Source organism: Neovison vison, chromosome 5 (assembly GCF_020171115.1).
Source record: "Neovison vison isolate M4711 chromosome 5, ASM_NN_V1, whole genome shotgun sequence".
Lineage (NCBI taxonomy): Eukaryota > Metazoa > Chordata > Mammalia > Carnivora > Mustelidae > Neogale > Neogale vison.
The window spans coordinates 19,771,461-19,788,658 of NC_058095.1; the positions used below are offsets into that span (position 1 = coordinate 19,771,461).

The window sequence follows — 17,198 nt, forward strand, 5'->3', positions numbered from 1 at the left end:
CCAACACAGGAGAAGCAAAAACTACAGACCGTGGGCACAGCACAGGACAGTCAATTGATTTTTCTTTTATATATAAACTGATAATTAAAAAATTAGAGTAATATATAGAGTTTCTCTGGAGAGAGACTTTGCAACAAAAAATATATATAAAGAATATGACCTCCTGGGCAAACAAAGCAGCATCTCTGAGCGGAGGAAAGAAGACTCCTCATGCACTGGAGAGGGGGCCAAGCCTTTGGACAGGCACCAAGGCTATTGCATATCTTGGGAGAGGGAGGAAGAACAGAGGGCTGGCTAGTCGGTGTGTCTGCATTTTTCTCTCTACATTGCAAGTTGTTTTTTATGGCTTTGGCTAAAGCATGTGAAGCAGCGGAGGTACTAAGGTGCTAAAAGCGAGGCTTCTTGGTCTCTGTACAAAACAAAAATGAGAAGGTGGGGAACAGCAACGAAGTCTTCCCTAACCCCCAACTGAGTGGAAGCAGATGGAAGACGTTCTGCAGGGCAGGGGGGAGGCTAGGGGATAGGATTTAGCAGCCTCCTCCCCCCATGCCCTGTGCATCCCTGCAATCCCACACATCTGTCCCTGCTGAGATTGAATATTTGAAGGGAAGCAGTTAATCTCCCTTGCACTCTGTTGTTAATCCCTGGCAGCAGCTGGGACAGGGATGGCAGAGGGGGCCTGTCTCAACCCCACGGAGCTTCTCCTTCGGGGCAGGCAAACAACCAGGAGCCTGGGGAAATGGGGACGGGGAGGGCATTGGTTTAGGCAGTGAGGCTGGCCACTCCCTTTGGTCCCATCTGTAGCGCGGCCTCCTCTGCGTGAGCGGAACCAGCTAAGAGGAGCCAAATATCCCTGACAGGGTGGGGAGAGGTGGGGATTGGGGGATTCAGAGGAGATGGACTTGGTCCCTAGAGCCCTTCTCCTGATTCACTCAGACCTGGACTCCTCCAGGATCTGGGGGAGATTTTGGTCCCGGGGGCCAGGGGCTGGGGCTGGGGCTGGGGCTGGGGCTGAAGCTGGGGTTGGGGCTGGGGCTGGGGCTGGGGCTGGGGCTGGGGTGGAAGCTGCCGTAGGGGCTGGGACCGGGGCAGTGCCTGAGGCAGGGAGGGGAGGTTTGCTGCCAGGGTGGTAATCATGGGTGGCCTTGGGCTCATTGGTGTGGTAGGAGCCCTTGTAGCGATGATTTTGCAGATAAAAGAGCACCAACATCCCCACCAGCCCCAGCAGCAGGAAGGCCACCAAAACTGCAAGGGAAAAAAGGAAGAGTTCAGGGCCAATCTTGGGGTTTTCTCCGCAGACACACATGGACGCTTTTGGCCAAAAGGGTACGTGCGTGGCCGTCCGCAGTTCGCACGTGTCAAGCCAGTCCCAAATGTCTTGCAGGTCTAAGTTCCGGGCTCACCCTGCTGCTGTCTTCGGTTTCCCGTATTCTCTTTCCACGCCCCTGGGCTTACCCCAGTTTCTCACCTCTCTAGAAACTGCTGCACCCTCTTTCTCCTCATCCCTTTGCTAGAGCCCCATTTTAATTGTTCAGTTCAGAGTCCACGGTGTCCTCAGACAACGGAGAACTCGGCAGCTCGCTTCTCTGCCGCCATCCACACAGCCTGGCTCATCCGTGTGTGTGCCCCCACGACTTATGCCTTCGCCGCCCTCAGCCCGGGGGTCCCGGACAGGGAGAGAATGCCCACCGGGGGTAGAATGAGGTCAAGGTAGTGCTCCTGTTACTTACAGCCGAGAAGTATGGCAACCCATCCCTCATCGTGGTAGTACGGGAAGTCTGGAGGGGAAAAGCACTGGTGAGGCGAAGCCTCCTCTGTGTTAAGAACCGCTGCCCTTCCCTGTCGACCCTCCCTCCTCTGTGTGTCCCCCAGACCCACCTGGGGGCAGATACCAGGGGTCCAGCTCGGGCGGCACCTCTGCGACAAGGCGCGGCATGGCTCCGCAGTTAGATTCGGACAGCTCCCCCTGAACGCGGAGGGCCTCGGCCAGCTCAGCTGTCATGGGCCGAGGGGCCCGGAAGTGGGTCTTGAGGGGAGCCACGTTGTTGAATCGAACTCCAGACAGGCACCCCGAAAACCCCGGGGTGTTGTAGCGCTGGATCTCTGGGTCGATGACGCCGGTCTCTGAGGGAGAGGCAGGCCCAGAGGGAGAGGGGCTGGGCCCCCCCAGCCTTGCCCCACTCACCACCAGCGGGTTTCCGGCCCCTCCTTACTGCTGCCTTCGCAGCCCCCAGGCTCCCTCATCATCCAGGGCTCCCTTGCGCCTCCACCCCTCTGCTCCTTGCCCCAAACATGCTGGCACCCTCAGCTCACCCATAACACGCCCCAAATACAAGGCCTTGGGTGAGTCCAGCTGGCTGTCCACCAACAGCGAAAACTTCTGCTCCGTCAGTGGGAAGTAGTCCACCTGAGGGGCAGGGGAGAGGTGCGGAGGGAGGGAGAAGCAGAGGCTGACCAAGCCAGGCCCACACGGGGACTCCCGTACTCCTGGGGAGCCCTCGCTCAGCCGCAGGTGGACAGCCATCCACTGAAGGATTCGCTGTGAACAACCTGGCAGCCTCGTTCTGAGCCCTGTCGTGGCAGCTGCTGGTGGCCTGCCTCGGTGGGGAACCCCGAGACGCCCCAGCCCGTTCCCTGCCTTACGGAACAGACATGAGAACATCTGCCTCCCCAGATGACCTCCCAGAGCAACACGCAAGACCCATGAGACTCCTCTGTAAACTGGGATGCACTCTCCCTGTGCTATTGGACACGTCCCTGAGACCACTGCCTGGGTGCGTCCTGAGGGGGTCCCTGTCCCTCCGTGCACCTGGATGAAGAGGTTGCGGTAGACACGGGTGATGTTGACGCTGTGCGGCTGGCCGTCCGTGACTGGCCTCGTGGTCAGCTGGTACACGTAGGGGCTGGTGCCCAGCTGGTACCGCAGCTGCAGGGTCCCTGCGGGATGGGGGTGGGGCAGGGGGAGAAAGGGCGTGTCCACTCAGTAGCCACAGCCCCCTCTTGGGAGAGCTCCGGGTCTGGGGTGGGGGGTTGTGTCAGTGGACCAGCAGCTGCGACAGTGAAGGGCGCCCTGCAGGAAGCTGGGGCTGGGGGCCCCGTGGGACCTTACCATCTTCCTTGATCAGCACGGCCATGTAGTCACGCACGAAGGAGCTGACATAGAGCAGGACCGCAGGGGCGGAGTCCGTGCTGAAGCTGAAGGACACCTCCTCTCCAGTGACATTGTAGACTGGCCCTCGGTACCCGGGCACCGGCCGGCCAGGCCGGGGGTACTCAGGCAGGCGATACCCGGGCCCGTGGTAGCCGGGCACGTAGCCCGGAGTGTCATAGCCAGGGACATAACCTGGTTCATAGCCTGGCACTGGGCGGCTCAGCATGTGTGAGAACTCCCGGGCTGCTGAGCGCAGAGCCGACTGCAGGTTGTAGCGCATCCAGGTGCCCGGCTCGAAAAATCCGCCGATATCTGAGGGCACATGGAGGGGGATCAGCGCTGCTGCTCCTGGCTTCAGACATTGTAGGTCACCACCCACCCTGGACCTCCGCCTCATGTCCTGCCACTATCACAGCCTGCCTTCACTCACTGTCAGATCCCCTGGAGCCTCTAGGTCCCAGAAAGGAGTCTTAAAACCATGAGAAATGGAAAAGATCATCCAATACGACCTGTGCCTTTTACAGATGGGGGAAACCGAGTCTCAGAAGTGGCTAGTGACTTCCATAAGGATATGCCGTATGCAGAGAGCCATGGTTAGAATAGAGATATCATGGGGATGCCTGGGTGGCTCAAGTAAGCGTCTGCTTTGGGCTCAGGTCATGCTCCCAGGGTCCCAAGATCGAGCCTGTGTCGGGCTCCCTGCTTAATAGGGAGTCTGTTTCTCCCTCTGCCCCTCCCCTTGCTCGTGCTCCCTCTCGCAAATAAATAAATAGAATCTAAAAAAAAAAAGAATCGAAGTATCATGATCCTCTCTGGTACACTCTCCACTACTCACCCCCAAACCAAGACCCAAGGTCCTCTGCTGGTCCCTGCGTCCCTGCAAATCCCTCCTCCAGGAGACTTCTCCCACCATGAACGCTCCTGCACGTGCTTCCTCCTAGACCAGCCTTAGGAAGGATGTGGTCTGCGTGCACGTGCAGAATCTTGCTAAGGTGAATGTCAAGGCTTGCCTTAACCAAGAACCAGGCTGTAGACCCCTGTTTAGGAGCTCAGCGATTATCAACTAGGAAATGGCAGGGGAGCGCACTGCACCACCTGAGCTGGGTATGCTTGCAAGGGGGTGGGGGAACCTGTGATATCTTGGTGACAGTGGGAAGATGGGGAAGTTATCTGGCAGATGCTTTTGAGTTCTTTCAGTACCAGCCAGCTGCATCAACCCCTCCTCGCCTCTCTTTATGGCTTGGTGTCGCCCATCATCGTTAGCAGTCCTGGCTCAGAGACGGTCCCAGCTCAGAGCTCAGGAAGCCAGGGACAACTCTAGTTTTCCCTGGTGCTGACCCTGCACCCACAATCCTTCCCTTGCCCTCCCAATACCCCTCTGCGCCCTGTGGCTCCTGGGTCTCCCATCTGCACTGACCATGGTTGCAGTATGGCCCATCAAACGCCGTGAGGTCACAGTCACACGTGTAGTAGCTGTAGCGCTCCACACAGCGGCCTCCGTGGAAACAGGGGAACCGGGGGTGGGCGCAATGGCCTGTGCAGTTGGGTGAGGTACCCTCCGAGGCATTGGCACGGCCCTCCAGGTTCAGAGTTACTCCGTTCAGACGCATCGCCCTCAGGCAACCCACGAAGGGGCGCCTCTTTAGCTCTGCAGATCCTGGGAAGGGCGGGCAGGTCAAGAAATGGGTGTAGAGCCAGAGGCAGGGGTAAGTATTGGGGCTGGGAAGGGAGCCAAGGGGGGTGAGAGCATGGAATAAAATCCATGGCCTAGACAGGAGAGGTGAGCTCTTGGCCCACTCCGCAGCAGAGGGCGTCGGGACCTCAGACACGGGGCTCCTGGAAGCAAGGAGAGCCGCGGTGAGAGGGTGGGAAGGGGCAGGAGGCCTCAGACCCGGCGCAGGGCGGCTGCTCACCGACGTAAAGGGGCTGGTCATACTCCAGCCAGATGTAGGTCTGCAGGGGCATGGGCCGCAGCACCCAGGGCCGGTGGTCCACACGGAGCCGGGCCTGCTTCACGTTGATTTCCGCCCGGACCAGGTGCCACTCATCGTCGTTGAATTCAAAGTCATCCGAGTGTACTGTCAGGTTCTCATCCCCATTCCCCACATCGAAGGCAAAGACCACGTCCCGGGAGGCTGGACAACGCAGGGGTTGGGGAGAAAGGAGTCAGACCCCACAGGTTCCTCACTCCATACAACCTCTCCTCCTCACTCCTCGGAGTTCCTTGAATGTCCCTCTAGTTTTCCTCAGCCTGGGACAAAACCCATAAACTCCTTAAAACGTCGCACTCCTGGTCTCTCCCAAATTTGCAGATCCCCGGAGGCAGCCTCCCAGCCCCACTGCTGAGGTTAGAACTGGTCAGGCAGAAAACACCTCAGGAGTCCAAGTGCCTTCTCAAAGGTGAGGGGCCTGAGGCCCAGATCGCTGAAGCGAGTGCCCAAGTTCACAAAGCTGCTACCAAGACAGACCCGGCTCTAGAACCTACCGTTCTCTAAAGCCCTTTCCATGCTGGCACCTGCCTTTGTCTCTTCCCCCAACCTCTGCCTACCCCACCTCCCCCAAGAGATCTCTGTCCAGCCCATGTCCCTCCCAGCGTCTGCCTGCTCACTGTTGAGTTCCACCCGCACGTAAGGCCGGCGCCACTGGCAGTAAGGGCCCCCCATATTCTCTAGGAAGACTCCCGAGGGAGCCGAGGTCCTGAAGTAGAAGGAGACATCAAGGCTGTGGTTGGCACGGATCGGGGGAAAGCGCAGGGCAGCCCCAGTGTGGAAGGAGATGGTGTTCCAGGAGTTTCCTGCAAAACCAGGAGGAAAGCCTGGTCAGGGAGGTCAGAGGGTGGAGAAATAAGGGAGCCCCCAGTGGGGTGGGGGAAGATGGGGCAAGGAGAACGGTTAAAGGGGTCCCATCCCGGCAGGAGCTGGGTGGCTGGTAGGATGTCCTAGAGACCTGCAGTGGGTCAGGTGGTCTAAATTTCAGAAACTGGAGAGCCAACCCTGGGGAGGGCACACAAAAGGGTTCTGCCACTCACGATCGCCATAGCAGCGCAGAGGCCTCAGGAAGAACTGGGCCTCGGAATTGGAGCGGTTCGTGTCCCCCACCACCACCTGAGTGACAGGCAAATGGTCCACAAAGGTCAGCAGTCCCTTGTCGGTTCTCCTGTGGGGGCAGGACGCAGTGGTTCAGCCCCTGCTGCTCCGCTGCCCCTGGAATCCTGAGCACCCTGGCCCTCGGCCCCTCACCACTGGGGCTGGTCGGCATCACAGTTACAATGCAGAGCGGGGTCCACGCAGCTCCGGTCCAGACCACAGGCACAGCGCTGGATCCCAGGCTGCGAGCCTCCCCAGTAGAAGTGCTGCTCCTCATTTCGCCCAATCCAGAAGCTGTAGGGGTAGCCTCCTGGGGAAGACGTGGGGGCCATTAGAGGTCCCATCCCTCCATTAGCCCATGGGCTCCTCTCTCCCCTTTCCAACCAGCCCAGATCCTTGCTCGAGTGTTCAAGAACTCCAGCTGACCTCTCTGGTTCCTTCCTCCCACACCCCCCACCCCACCCCACCAACCAGGGCGCTCCTCCAGCTCTGCACCCTGCCCACGGCAGCCTAGGCCCTCACCAGCAGTGTTGAGCAGCCGGGAATTGTAGCAGGAGAACTCAATCCACTGTTCACAGTGCTGGGAAGCATTGGCCAGGGCGCTGACTTCCTCCCAGGAGGCATTCCAGTACTGGATGGCCCCCAGGAACGGCCGCTCCATGCTAGAACCTGTCACCCGAGTTGTCCACAGCCTGTCATGCCGCACAACTGTCCATGCCCGGTTCTCTGGGTGAGTGGAAGAGACAGAGTTTTGGCTCAAGATGGCCATTCTCTACCCATCTCCCTGCCCATGTCCACCACCACTCCTGCTCCTCAGAGCCAATAAAGGTGGCCAAGCAGCTCCGTTCCAGCCTAGCTCTGGGCCCTCGACATTGTTGAGGCTAGATATGATGGCTGGACTGGATCAGGAAGCTAGAATTTATCTGCAAGGCTAGATTACAAATTCCTGAGTGTCCCCTTTCCCTCTACCCCTTTACTCCCCAACACCACAGTTCAGTCTTGCTAGCCCCTGCCCCCCCTTCAATCCCCTGTTTCCCCCACACCCCCTCACAGCCTTGTCAGCTGCCCCTTCACCACCCATCAGAGTCACTTACCTCGGATATCACAGTACACTACAAATGGCTTCAGAGGGCCACTGCCATCAGGATCAATGGTGAAGTTTCCAGAAGTTTTCCCACTGAGCCGATAAGCCTCACAAGATTCCTTATACAGAGCTGGTAGGTTGTGGGGTGGAGAAAGCAGTTATGGGGTCAGAGGGCGAGGAAGGCCAGTCCTACCGGCTCCAGCAGCCTCATGATCCCCAGCAACCTCCTGGCCTCCCTGCCCCTGAGCGGCCACCACCCCCAGCCGGCTTACGTTGGTGACAGGTCTCCCCCTTGTAGCCTGTCAGTTCACAGTAGCAGATGAAGTCATCCCAGGACTGGTAGCAGCGTCCATCATGCTCACACATGTTAGGGCTACACCTACAGAAGAGGGTCAGCACCAAGGGAAGGCGCCTTACTGTGAGCGTGGGGTCTGATCCCTACAGGCTTCAATTCCGGCTCCTGAGAGCACCAGGGCCCTGAGGAACAAGCCAGGTTTAAGCCTAAGTGCTGGCACATTAAGGCAGGCCTCAGGGCTCAAGGACTACTGTGTACCCGCCCTCTCCCTCTCCCCCCCCAACAGAAGAAAACCCTTTAGGACCAAGAGCAGAGGCTTCGTTTCCATTCTGCGCGCGTGTCGCTTTAATGGAAGAGCTAGGTAAAGAAGGACGAGAGGGTGAGACGAGAGGCCAAGGAGGAATCCTCTCCAGGTGGGACACGGAGGAGCTGGGAGCGGGAGGGGGGAGATTATTGAGAAAGGCCAATCCCATCAGGAGACCACCAAAGAGGGCTTTGGAGGGGTCGCCTCTTGAAGGGAAAGGGGCTTCCGGATACCTATCAGTGATGCCACATGTGTCAAAGAGGACCTCAGCATAGTATCCGAGCCGCCGGCCCTCCACCAGAGTCAGGTTGACCAGCTGACCGTCCACCTTGAGCAGCTCCATGCAGCCATGGAACGCCGTCTGGTTGGAGTGGCAGCCCGATCGACTGGCTGGTTTGGGACAACCTGGAGCAACCACCCCTGTGAGGCCCTCCCCAGGGGAGACCCCAAAGACCCTCCCCCAGGGAGATGCCAAAGGAAAGCCAGACATGAAGGAAGGAAGGGGGCCAAGAGACATGGCAGTGACCTTCCAGTCCCCAAGGCTCCAGAGGGGAGACAGGGATTTATCCCTACCAAACTCTCCAGGCAGCCCCATCTGAGGGGAGTTTGGTGGTGCCTTCCCACCCAGAGACAGGGGTCTGGCCGGGATGGCTCCCACTTACCCCCAAAGAAGTATGAGGTGCCAGTGCGGATCAGCAGTGGGTATGAGACCCTGACCTCTGCCCCCTCCACATCATCGATGCTGATGACGGCATGGTTCTCCTGGGCTGCAAAGTTCACCTCGTGCCAAAAGCCATCGTTCAGGCGGTACCCTGAGCAGGAGGAAAGGATGGAGTGGGTGTGTGGGAAACACCACATTCTGAGAGAAGGGTGTCTGGAGCCCGGAGGCAGTGACCTCATTCGGTCCTATGTGCCCTCCATTACACTATATATTACACTAGTGTGTATGTGTGTATGTGTGTATGATATACAATATACAAAACACATCACATATTAAACATATAAATAGTATATAAAACATGAGGTGCCTGGGTGGCTCAGTGGGTTAAGCTTCTGCCATCGACTCAGGTCCTGATCTCAGGGTCCTGGGATGAAGCCCTGCATCGGGCTCTCTGCTCAGCAGGGAGCCTGCTTTCCCCCTCCGTTGCCTGCCTATCTCCCTACTTGTGATCTCTCTCTGTGTGTCAAATAGATAAATAAAATCTTTTTTAAATAAATAAATGGTATATAATATATATGAAAGATTTATTTATTTGAGGGAGAGGAAAGTGGAGAGTGCCTATGGGGGAGGGTGGGGTCCAGAGGGAGAGAGAGAGAATCTCAGGCTGACTCCCTGCAGAGCATGAAGTTCAACAGAGAACTCGAGTTCATCACCCTGGGATAAAGACTTGAGCCCAAATCAAGGGTCAGATGCCTAACTGAACTGACTGAGCCCCCCCAGGCACCACCACCGCCATTACACTGCTCCCACTGAGTGGGGACATCTTTGACTATCTTCCCTGACCCTAGCAGCGGAGGCAGAGTCTGCAAAGCTACAAACAAGTAATAAACACTTCTGGAGCTCCCTGGAGCTAGAGGGTACCAGGACTCTTGGCCTTCCTGCCTTTCCCGGCACCCTTAGACCCTCAGCTCTGACTAAGCCTCTGGCCACTCCCTGCTCTTCCCAGCCACAAGCCGCCCCCCCCACCACCCCGGTGCTCACGCCGCCCCGCCCCCGCCCCTCTCCAATAAGCCAGGGCCTAGTGCTGGCCCACACCGGTTCCTCCTGGGCCCTTCTCTGGCCTCCTGGGGTCTCCTCCTCCCCTACCTCCCACCCCCGCCCCGCAACCTTCCACCCCTCACCAGCAGCGAACTGAAGCTTCTTTCGGCCAGTCTGCGCGATGGACACGTTGACCTGCCCTTCACTGAGCATCAGCTCCACGTGGCCCAGCCCGTCCCCCAGGCGGGAGAAAAGCAGCAGCCCCGTGAGATCCCAGGTGCGGAAGCGGAAGGAGACCGCGAAGCGGCCTCGGCGCGGGAAGCCAGGCACCTGCACGAAGTTGTGAGGCCCTCCGAAGTTGACCGGGTGAGGAACCGGGTCCAGGCAACGGAAGGCCACCTTACCCTGAGGATGAAGGTGAGGCTCCATCAGCACCCAAGAGAATGAAGCCGCCTGCCTCCGCGGGGAATTCAGTTTCCATAGTAGTCTCGGACCTTCCTCCCCGCACTGCCTCGGGGTGCGTGCGGGCGGAGACCTCCCATTCTGACCATTCCCACCCCCTACAACCATAACCAGCTGTGGAGGGGGTCTCCAACCAAGCGGCCCTGGGGGACTCTCTGCTGGCTGTGACTTCTTTACACCATCTCCATGGGCCGCCGCTCCCTCCTTCCCTTCCTCCCAGCCCGGAGAGGCAACTTCCGGCTGGCGTCCTGGCAGGCACTAGAACACTCGCTGCTGAGCTGGGGTGGGGTGGGGTGGGGGATGGGGACCACACCAAAACAGACCTGGGTTCAAGATCGGACTCAACCACTGTACAACTCGGTGATCCCTGGCCAAGCCACTCCCGGTCTCTGCATCTTATTTTCCTCAAACATTAATTGAGGATGTGGTTAGACCAGACCACAGCTTCTCAGCTGGGGGTTAGGGAGGGGTGGCCTTTGCACCTCCTGTGAGTATGTGATGACGCCCTCCACCCACTTGAGCATTTGGCTGGGGAGAGAGGAATCCTCAGCTTTTATCTGATTCTCTTTGCTTTCTAAGCAGCTCTGATGTCCTGCCCTCCCTGAACGCTCTGCCCACTGGCCTCGAAGGTGATCCTCGAATGGCGCCGCACAGCCAGGTCTGCGATGTTGACTCGGTTGAAGATTATGTTTTCTATGCAGCCTCGGAAATTATGCCGATAAGCGAGATTCTTCTGCGCAGCGCCCACCAGACCCCCAATGTACATCTGCGGGCGGGGCAAGGGGGTTAGGGTCCCTGGATGCGAGTACAAGCTCATGCCCCTCTCTCTCCTCCTCCCCAGGCTTTCCCAGGCTCCCAGCCTGGCTTTATATAAGACTTGAAATACACATTTCCCCAGCATCGCTATTCAAGCTCGAAGCTTGCTGGGCCTCCCCAGGCTTGGGTGCTGGCCCTGACTCCATCACAGATTGGGTGCATGCCCTTGGGTAGGTCAATTAACCTGTCTGGGATTCTTTATCTGCAGATTAGGGCCACAGAGTTGAGCAATTCAATGGGGCAATTTTCTCATCTCATCTGATCCCCAAAACCCAGATTTCCAGATCCCATGTCAGTTGTTTTTGGGGGGGGTGCCCAGGAAATCTGCCTTCTAACAACATCAAGAACCACAACAACCCAGGCCCGTGAACCACAGCTTTGCCAAGAGCTGCTAGGAGATTCAGGAACTGGAGAGCATTGTCCCCCTACGGACCCCCCAGCACCCCAACTCAACTAAATGAACCACTCCGCTCACCTCATTGTCCAAGTTCAGCCTCTCAAAGTCACCATTGAGCACAAAGCGCTGTACATAGCCGTCCAGGGTAAGGTTTGCATACCGGCCAAATCGGTCCACCCGCACGTAATGCCAGTGCTGGTCGTTGAGGACGCCACCAGCGCTCACAGTGGTGTGACCGGGCCTGGGCTGGATGGGGCTGCTGCCTGGAGGAACGGAGGAGCAGGGTCAGACCTACAATCTGGAGAGCCCCAGAGAGGCCCCAGAGAGACCTACAATCTGGAGAGGCCTCCCCCAGGTGCAGCAGCTTCCAGGAGCACAGAGGTTTGGCACAGGGCCCAGGGCAGCCTGGGGGGGAGGGGTTATATAGAGATTGGACATCTTCAGCTTGGGATGGAGTGGTGCCCACTGGGGAGTATGTGACTTAGGGTATGTCGTTTAACCCCTCTGGGCCCCTGTTTTACAATAGCTGCTTCTAGTTCATTCTATGGTTGTTATGAAAAGCTAATGAGATACAAAATAATAACTCTTTGGCCTGTATGTATAGGTACACGTAATGTATATAAGGTTTCCACTATGAGGAAACAGACTGAAGAGGTTCCTTGTCCAAGGTCACACCACTGGTAGGTGGAGCTGAGACTGGCATCCGGATCTTCTGACTCGGAGTCCAGTGTTTTGTTAGCGCCAAACCGTGCACAGAAAAGGCGAGCTGGTCCAAACAGTAAGGAATGGCAAGATCCGGAGTGGGCGCGGCTTCGCGGAGGCGGGGCCGCGAGGGGCGTGGCAGCCAAGCCGCTGGGGTCGTACCCGCGACGGTGGAGCTCACCCAGGCTCATGTGCAGCAGCAAGTGCGCCCCCTGCAGCTCCAGTGTCACGTAGTCGCCCTGGACCCCCTCCGCATGCAGCAAGAGCCCGTCCTTCTCTTCGGTCTTGAAACTGAAGGCGAACACGTCCCACAGACTCCGGCTGACCCCTCGCGGGAAGCGGTACGAGATGGCATCATCGCCGTCGAAATAGAGCACGTCGGACTCTACGCGAAGGCCAGCAGGTGGGCCGAGGACCCGGAAGACTGATTCCCGAGCCCTCCGCCCCCTCCCCCACCCTCACGAATCCCGCAATCTTACTGTAAGGGCAGCCGTAGAGGCCGAGCCTCAGGCCGATCTTGCCACGCGGGTTCCAAGCCAAGGGCACGATGCGGATGTAGCGCGCGGTGAAGTGGTAGTGCAGGTCGTGGCGCACTATCGCCGACTCGTTCACGTTCCCGAAGAAGGTCTGAGGAGAAAGGGCAGAGGGGAGATCAGGTCTCCACCTTCTGCTTTATTTCTCCACAGCCTCCCAGCCCAGCCCGCAGTTGTCACATCCAGCCAATATCAGCTTCCAGAAAGCAGACTCTCCTTGATCTCCTGGACCCTCGTGGCTTTAAAAAAACAGATGACCTAGCATAGCGTGTCCTCTCCCACCATCCCATTATCTCCTCCGAGCTCAACTCAGATGTCACCTCATTCAAGAAGCTCTCCCAGATTTGACCCTAAAGTATGTGAAACCCTGTCATCTGAGAAAGTCTTGCACCCACGGTGAGTGGACCGTCCCTCTGGACTGAATCCCCACATTGGAAGCCGCTGTTCCTCACACATGTCCCCATCTCCTCCTCCTTCATCTCCCCCAAGCCAGTGCCCAGGAGCAGGTTGCAGAACTGAGGGGGTTCTCCAAGTGCGTGCACAGGGGGCCTGGAATACCGCATTGTGCCCTTGCTGGTAGAATGGTGTCCAGCTGTCCACTCGGTCCCCATAGAGCAGCATGTAGCGTGTGACCCAGTCCCACGAGTTAAATGAGCCCTGGGTGGCCACAGCTCGGATCCGGTGCTTCTTCATTAAGTCAATCTGGAGCCAAGGATTCGGGTCCCCGGTTCGGGGAGACCATCCACTTATGCCTATAGAAGAGGCAAGGGCTTTTACCCCTGGCTCTCCTGTTATGCCTGACTCTCCAGGGCCCCCACCACACCTTGGGGCGGCGCCTGGCTCACCGTGCAGCCGGGCAAATCTCGGGGCTGTGAAGAGCCCATAGTAGGAGGAGGCGCCCAGGGAGCGTGCGTACAGAGGACCGACCAGCTCCTCGTCACAGCCGTCTGGGTTGGGGAAACAGACATTTTGGTCGCGGGGCCCCTCCCAGGTCCTTCTAAACACCAGGCACACTGAGCAACTGGAGCTCCTCCTTCTCTGTTCCCCAGCAGGCACCCCAGCACTAACTTAAGCCATCTACTCAACCTGGGCTGCAGCAACAGCTGCACACTCAGGGGGGGCTGCCTTCTTCTTCTGGGGGGACCCCTAAGCCGGATCTTCCCCAGGTCTATGACTGCCCTCCTACCAGCCCAGGCTTAGTACTCCCCCAAACATAACCTTAGCATCTTTCAAACCTGAGTCAGCCCAAGGTACCAATCCAGCCCCAGCCTTATCATGGATCCCACTCATCAGCACCCCCAACCCTCACCAACCCCAAATCCAGGCCTTGGTCCCAAACCCAGCCAGTCATACCAGCATCACCAGCTCCATGTCCAACCTTCGCAGCAATCAGGGTCACCAACTCTTGCTTGGATCCCAGCCTTAAAATCCAGCACCAGCCCCAAATCCTAGCCCCTGGGCCAGCTCCAAGCCCAGCCCCACATGCTGGAAAAACCTTATCCCTCGCTGGGATCACCAGTACCACCCTTATCCCCAACCCTCACGCCCAGGCACCAGCTCCCGCTTGGATCCCAGTCCCAAATCCCTCCCCGGAGCCGACTGGATCCTCGGCTCCTCGGAGCCCAGCACCGGCCCGGGAGCGCGCGCCAGCCTCGGAGCTGCATTGCGGAGCGCGGGGGAGAGGCAGAAAAGGATGGAAAGGAGCAAGCGCGCGCCGGCCGGGGAAGGGACCCGCGACCACCTAGCCGCAATGCGGCTGGACCCGCCCTGCAGGCTTCGGACTCCCGGGTCCCACCCTGCTTGCACCTGAGCCCGGCACTCACAGTAGCCCCAGCCCCGGGCTCCCGAGACCGCGGCGAGCAGGATGCAGAGGAGCCGAAGACACATGGTGCAGGGCTGACGCGTCTCGGCGGCCGCCACCCAGGGCCCGGCTCCGGCTAGGGCTCCAGGTCCACTTCGGGCTCCCAGTTCTCCTCCTGGGGTTCGCAGCGGATCGCTGTCTCTCTTCCTAACCCACCCCTCCCTCTATCCTCTCTCTCCCCCAACCCTTCTCCCTTCTCTCTCTCTCTGTCGTTCCAGGTTATCCGCTGCTCTCTCTCTCCTTCCCACCCTCTCTCCTCTCACCTCCCCCTTCCCCAGCCTCTCTCTCCCGGCACGCGCAGCTTTCCCGGACCCCGCGCAAGCGCGCGCCTCAGCCCTGCTGCGAAAGGGCGGGGGTAGAGAGCCTCCAGCCGCCGGGAAATACCCTGAATAACCCGAGGCTGGCAGGGACTGTGGCCACAGGGGTGGGGGAAGGAAGATAATGCCAGTGGAGCGTCCCGAAAAATCCAAGAAAAGTAGGGGTTGGCTATCTGGAGATGGAGGGAAGAGTAAGTAGAAGAATCTAACATTTTCTGAAGGCAAATTATGCTTCAGGCACCTATCCTAGGCACCCTCATAACCCTGTGAATTCGACATTTTTACCTTACTCCACTTTGCAAATGAAAAGCCTGAGGCTCAAAGAGGTAAACTTAATTGAGATCACACAGGTAGCTAGCAAATGATGATATGCCCAAACCCATTCTTTTTCTACTGGCAGGGTAAAGAAAGAGAAAGAAAAAAAAATTAGGGAGTGAAATGGGAAAATCTGGTAAAGAGAGCCCACAGACCCTAATCCCCACCGCCCTCTTGGTCCCTCTCCCCGCCCCTTCCTTCCTGTCCCACTAGTTTAACTTCTCTCCCCAGTGGCTATACCTCAGAAACCTGTGTAGCCAGAGATGGGGACGCAGCCCGCGGAGCAGGTGGGAGTGGGGGCTGGGGGGAAGGGTCATAGAGAGGGAGGGTAAGGCAAAGGGATGGGATTCTCCACCTGGTAACAAGCTTCTGCCATGCTTTGACCTATCCAGGTTATCTGGAGCCATCTGGGACCTGGGACCTTCCAGATAGATGGGGCTGGTGATGTGAGGCTGAAGTTGGGGGATGGGACTGGGCTGAGGGGAATGGTGAGCTGAACCTAGGGGTCTGATGTTGCAACAGGGACCAGGAAACCTGAGGCCCAACCCTTGAGATCCCCCCTGTCATGAGTAGTTCAGTGCACCTGTACTGGAGGTTAGAGGCGGAGTTGGGAGGGGAGAAGGAAAAGACTTTGCGACCCTCTCCACACCATGCCTGGAGTCCAGGGAGGGACCAGCTCTGAGGTAAAGCCTGCATGTGGGTGTTCTTCCAGGAGAGGGCGCTGCAAACAGACCGGAACCTCCAGATTTATTGATAATAGAAACCCTGACCTAAGGAGAGCACAAATGCTTCACATCCATTATCTCCCTTATTTCAAACAACTTTGCCAACTTTGGGCTGGTCCGGATTTCTAATCTCCACATTGTATATTAGGCAACTGAGCTCCAGAAAGTCAAGGTCATCCAGAAAGCTGGATGCAGAGACAGGAGGGGCGCAGTGGAAGCCGAGGCCTGTTGGAGGGTGTGTTAGGAAGAGTTCAGAGAAGAGTTTGTATCTTCTCCCCTCTGTACTGTTGTACACAGCAGCCCCCAGCTTGGAAGTTATGTGTGGGAGGGGGAGGTGTGTGGGAAGATGTCTCATAATGTCCCTCTCATTCTGACCTCCCCAGGTCTCCTGGGGCCCCTATTCTGGGGAGGATGAGGAGGCATACTCCGCAGAACCGTTGCCAGAGCTCTGCTACAAGGCGGATGTCCAGGCCTTCAGTAGGGCCTTCCAACCCAGTGTCTCCCTGGTGGTGGCTGCACTGGGTCTGGCTGGCAATGGCCTGGTCTTGGCCACGCACCTGGCCGCCCGTCGGGCTGTCCGATCGCCCACCTCCGCCCACCTGCTCCAGCTGGCGTTGGCCGACCTTTTGCTGGCCCTAACCCTGCCCTTCGCTGCAGCAGGGGCTCTGCAGGGCTGGAGTCTGGGAAGTGCCACCTGCCGTGCCATCTCCGGCCTCTACTCAGCCTCCTTCCACGCCGGCTTCCTCTTCCTGGCTTGTATCAGCGCCGACCGCTACGTGGCCATCACGCGGGCTCTCCCCGCAGGACCGAGGCCCTCTGCTCCGGGCCGCGCGCACATGGTCTCAGCCATTGTGTGGCTGCTGTCGCTGCTCCTGGCGTTGCCTGCTCTCCTTTTCAGCCAGGACGGGCAGCGGGAAGGCCAGCGGCGCTGCCGGCTCGTCTTCCCCGAGGGTCTCACGCAGACGGTGAAGGGGGCAAGCGCCGTGGCGCAGGTGGTCCTGGGCTTCGCGCTGCCGCTGGGCGTCATGGCCGCCTGCTACGCGCTCCTGGGCCGCACGCTGCTGGCCGCCAGGGGGCCGGAGCGCCGGCGTGCGCTGCGCGTCGTTGTGGCCCTGGTGGCGGCCTTCGTGGTGCTGCAGCTGCCCTACAGCCTCGCCCTGCTCCTCGATACGGCGGACCTGCTGGCTGCCCGCGAGCGGAGCTGCCCTGCCAGCAAGCGCAAGGACCTGGCGCTGCTGGTCACCGGAGGGCTGGCCCTAGCCCGCTGCGGCCTCAACCCCGTGCTCTACGCCTTTTTGGGCCTGCGCTTCCGCCAGGACCTGCGGAGGCTGCTGCGGGGTGGGAGCTGCAGCCCAGGGCCTCACCCCCGCGGCCGCTGCCCCCGCCGGCCCCGCCTCTCTTCCTGTTCGGCTCCCACTGAGACCCACAGTGTCTCCTCCTGGGGCGACTAG

The 17,198-nt window shown here is 58.7% G+C and overlaps 2 protein-coding genes across 2 annotated transcripts; one reads left to right on the top strand and one right to left on the bottom strand.

Moving 5' to 3' along the window:
* Positions 1 to 621: 621 nt before the first annotated feature.
* On the bottom strand, positions 622 to 14,599 carry CNTNAP1 (contactin associated protein 1). Its single transcript, XM_044247869.1, has 24 exons — positions 14,353 to 14,599; positions 13,375 to 13,476; positions 13,088 to 13,281; positions 12,476 to 12,623; positions 12,178 to 12,381; positions 11,373 to 11,557; positions 10,704 to 10,847; positions 9,763 to 10,024; positions 8,583 to 8,732; positions 8,154 to 8,325; positions 7,594 to 7,700; positions 7,332 to 7,451; positions 6,760 to 6,963; positions 6,391 to 6,547; positions 6,180 to 6,307; positions 5,760 to 5,945; positions 5,065 to 5,286; positions 4,569 to 4,808; positions 3,110 to 3,463; positions 2,810 to 2,937; positions 2,314 to 2,407; positions 1,879 to 2,124; positions 1,731 to 1,778; positions 622 to 1,245 (listed from the first exon to the last, which is right to left on the bottom strand). The coding sequence occupies exons 1-24, from the start codon at positions 14,414 to 14,416 to the stop codon at positions 929 to 931; spliced, it is 4,176 nt and encodes a 1,391-aa protein (XP_044103804.1). The 5' UTR covers positions 14,417 to 14,599; the 3' UTR covers positions 622 to 928.
* Positions 14,600 to 15,284: 685 nt separating this feature from the next.
* On the top strand, positions 15,285 to 17,198 carry CCR10 (C-C motif chemokine receptor 10). Its single transcript, XM_044250406.1, has 2 exons — positions 15,285 to 15,309; positions 16,131 to 17,198. The coding sequence occupies exons 1-2, from the start codon at positions 15,286 to 15,288 to the stop codon at positions 17,196 to 17,198; spliced, it is 1,092 nt and encodes a 363-aa protein (XP_044106341.1). The 5' UTR covers position 15,285.

Excerpts from the sequence above, each read along its gene's own strand:
- CNTNAP1 (XM_044247869.1), bottom strand. The coding sequence starts at position 14,416 with ATGTGTCTTCGGCTCCTCTGCATCCTGCTCGCCGCGGTCTCGGGAGCC. Across the intron at positions 12,382-12,475 it reads CCTCTACGGCTGCCCTTACA|AGTCCGACGTGCTCTATTTC; the intron begins GTAAGATTGCGG and ends GCCTTCGCGTAG. Across the intron at positions 2,938-3,109 it reads CGTGCTGATCAAGGAAGATG|GGACCCTGCAGCTGCGGTAC; the intron begins GTAAGGTCCCAC and ends CCCATCCCGCAG.
- CCR10 (XM_044250406.1), top strand. The coding sequence starts at position 15,286 with ATGGGGACGCAGCCCGCGGAGCAG. Across the intron at positions 15,310-16,130 it reads GGACGCAGCCCGCGGAGCAG|GTCTCCTGGGGCCCCTATTC; the intron begins GTGGGAGTGGGG and ends TGACCTCCCCAG.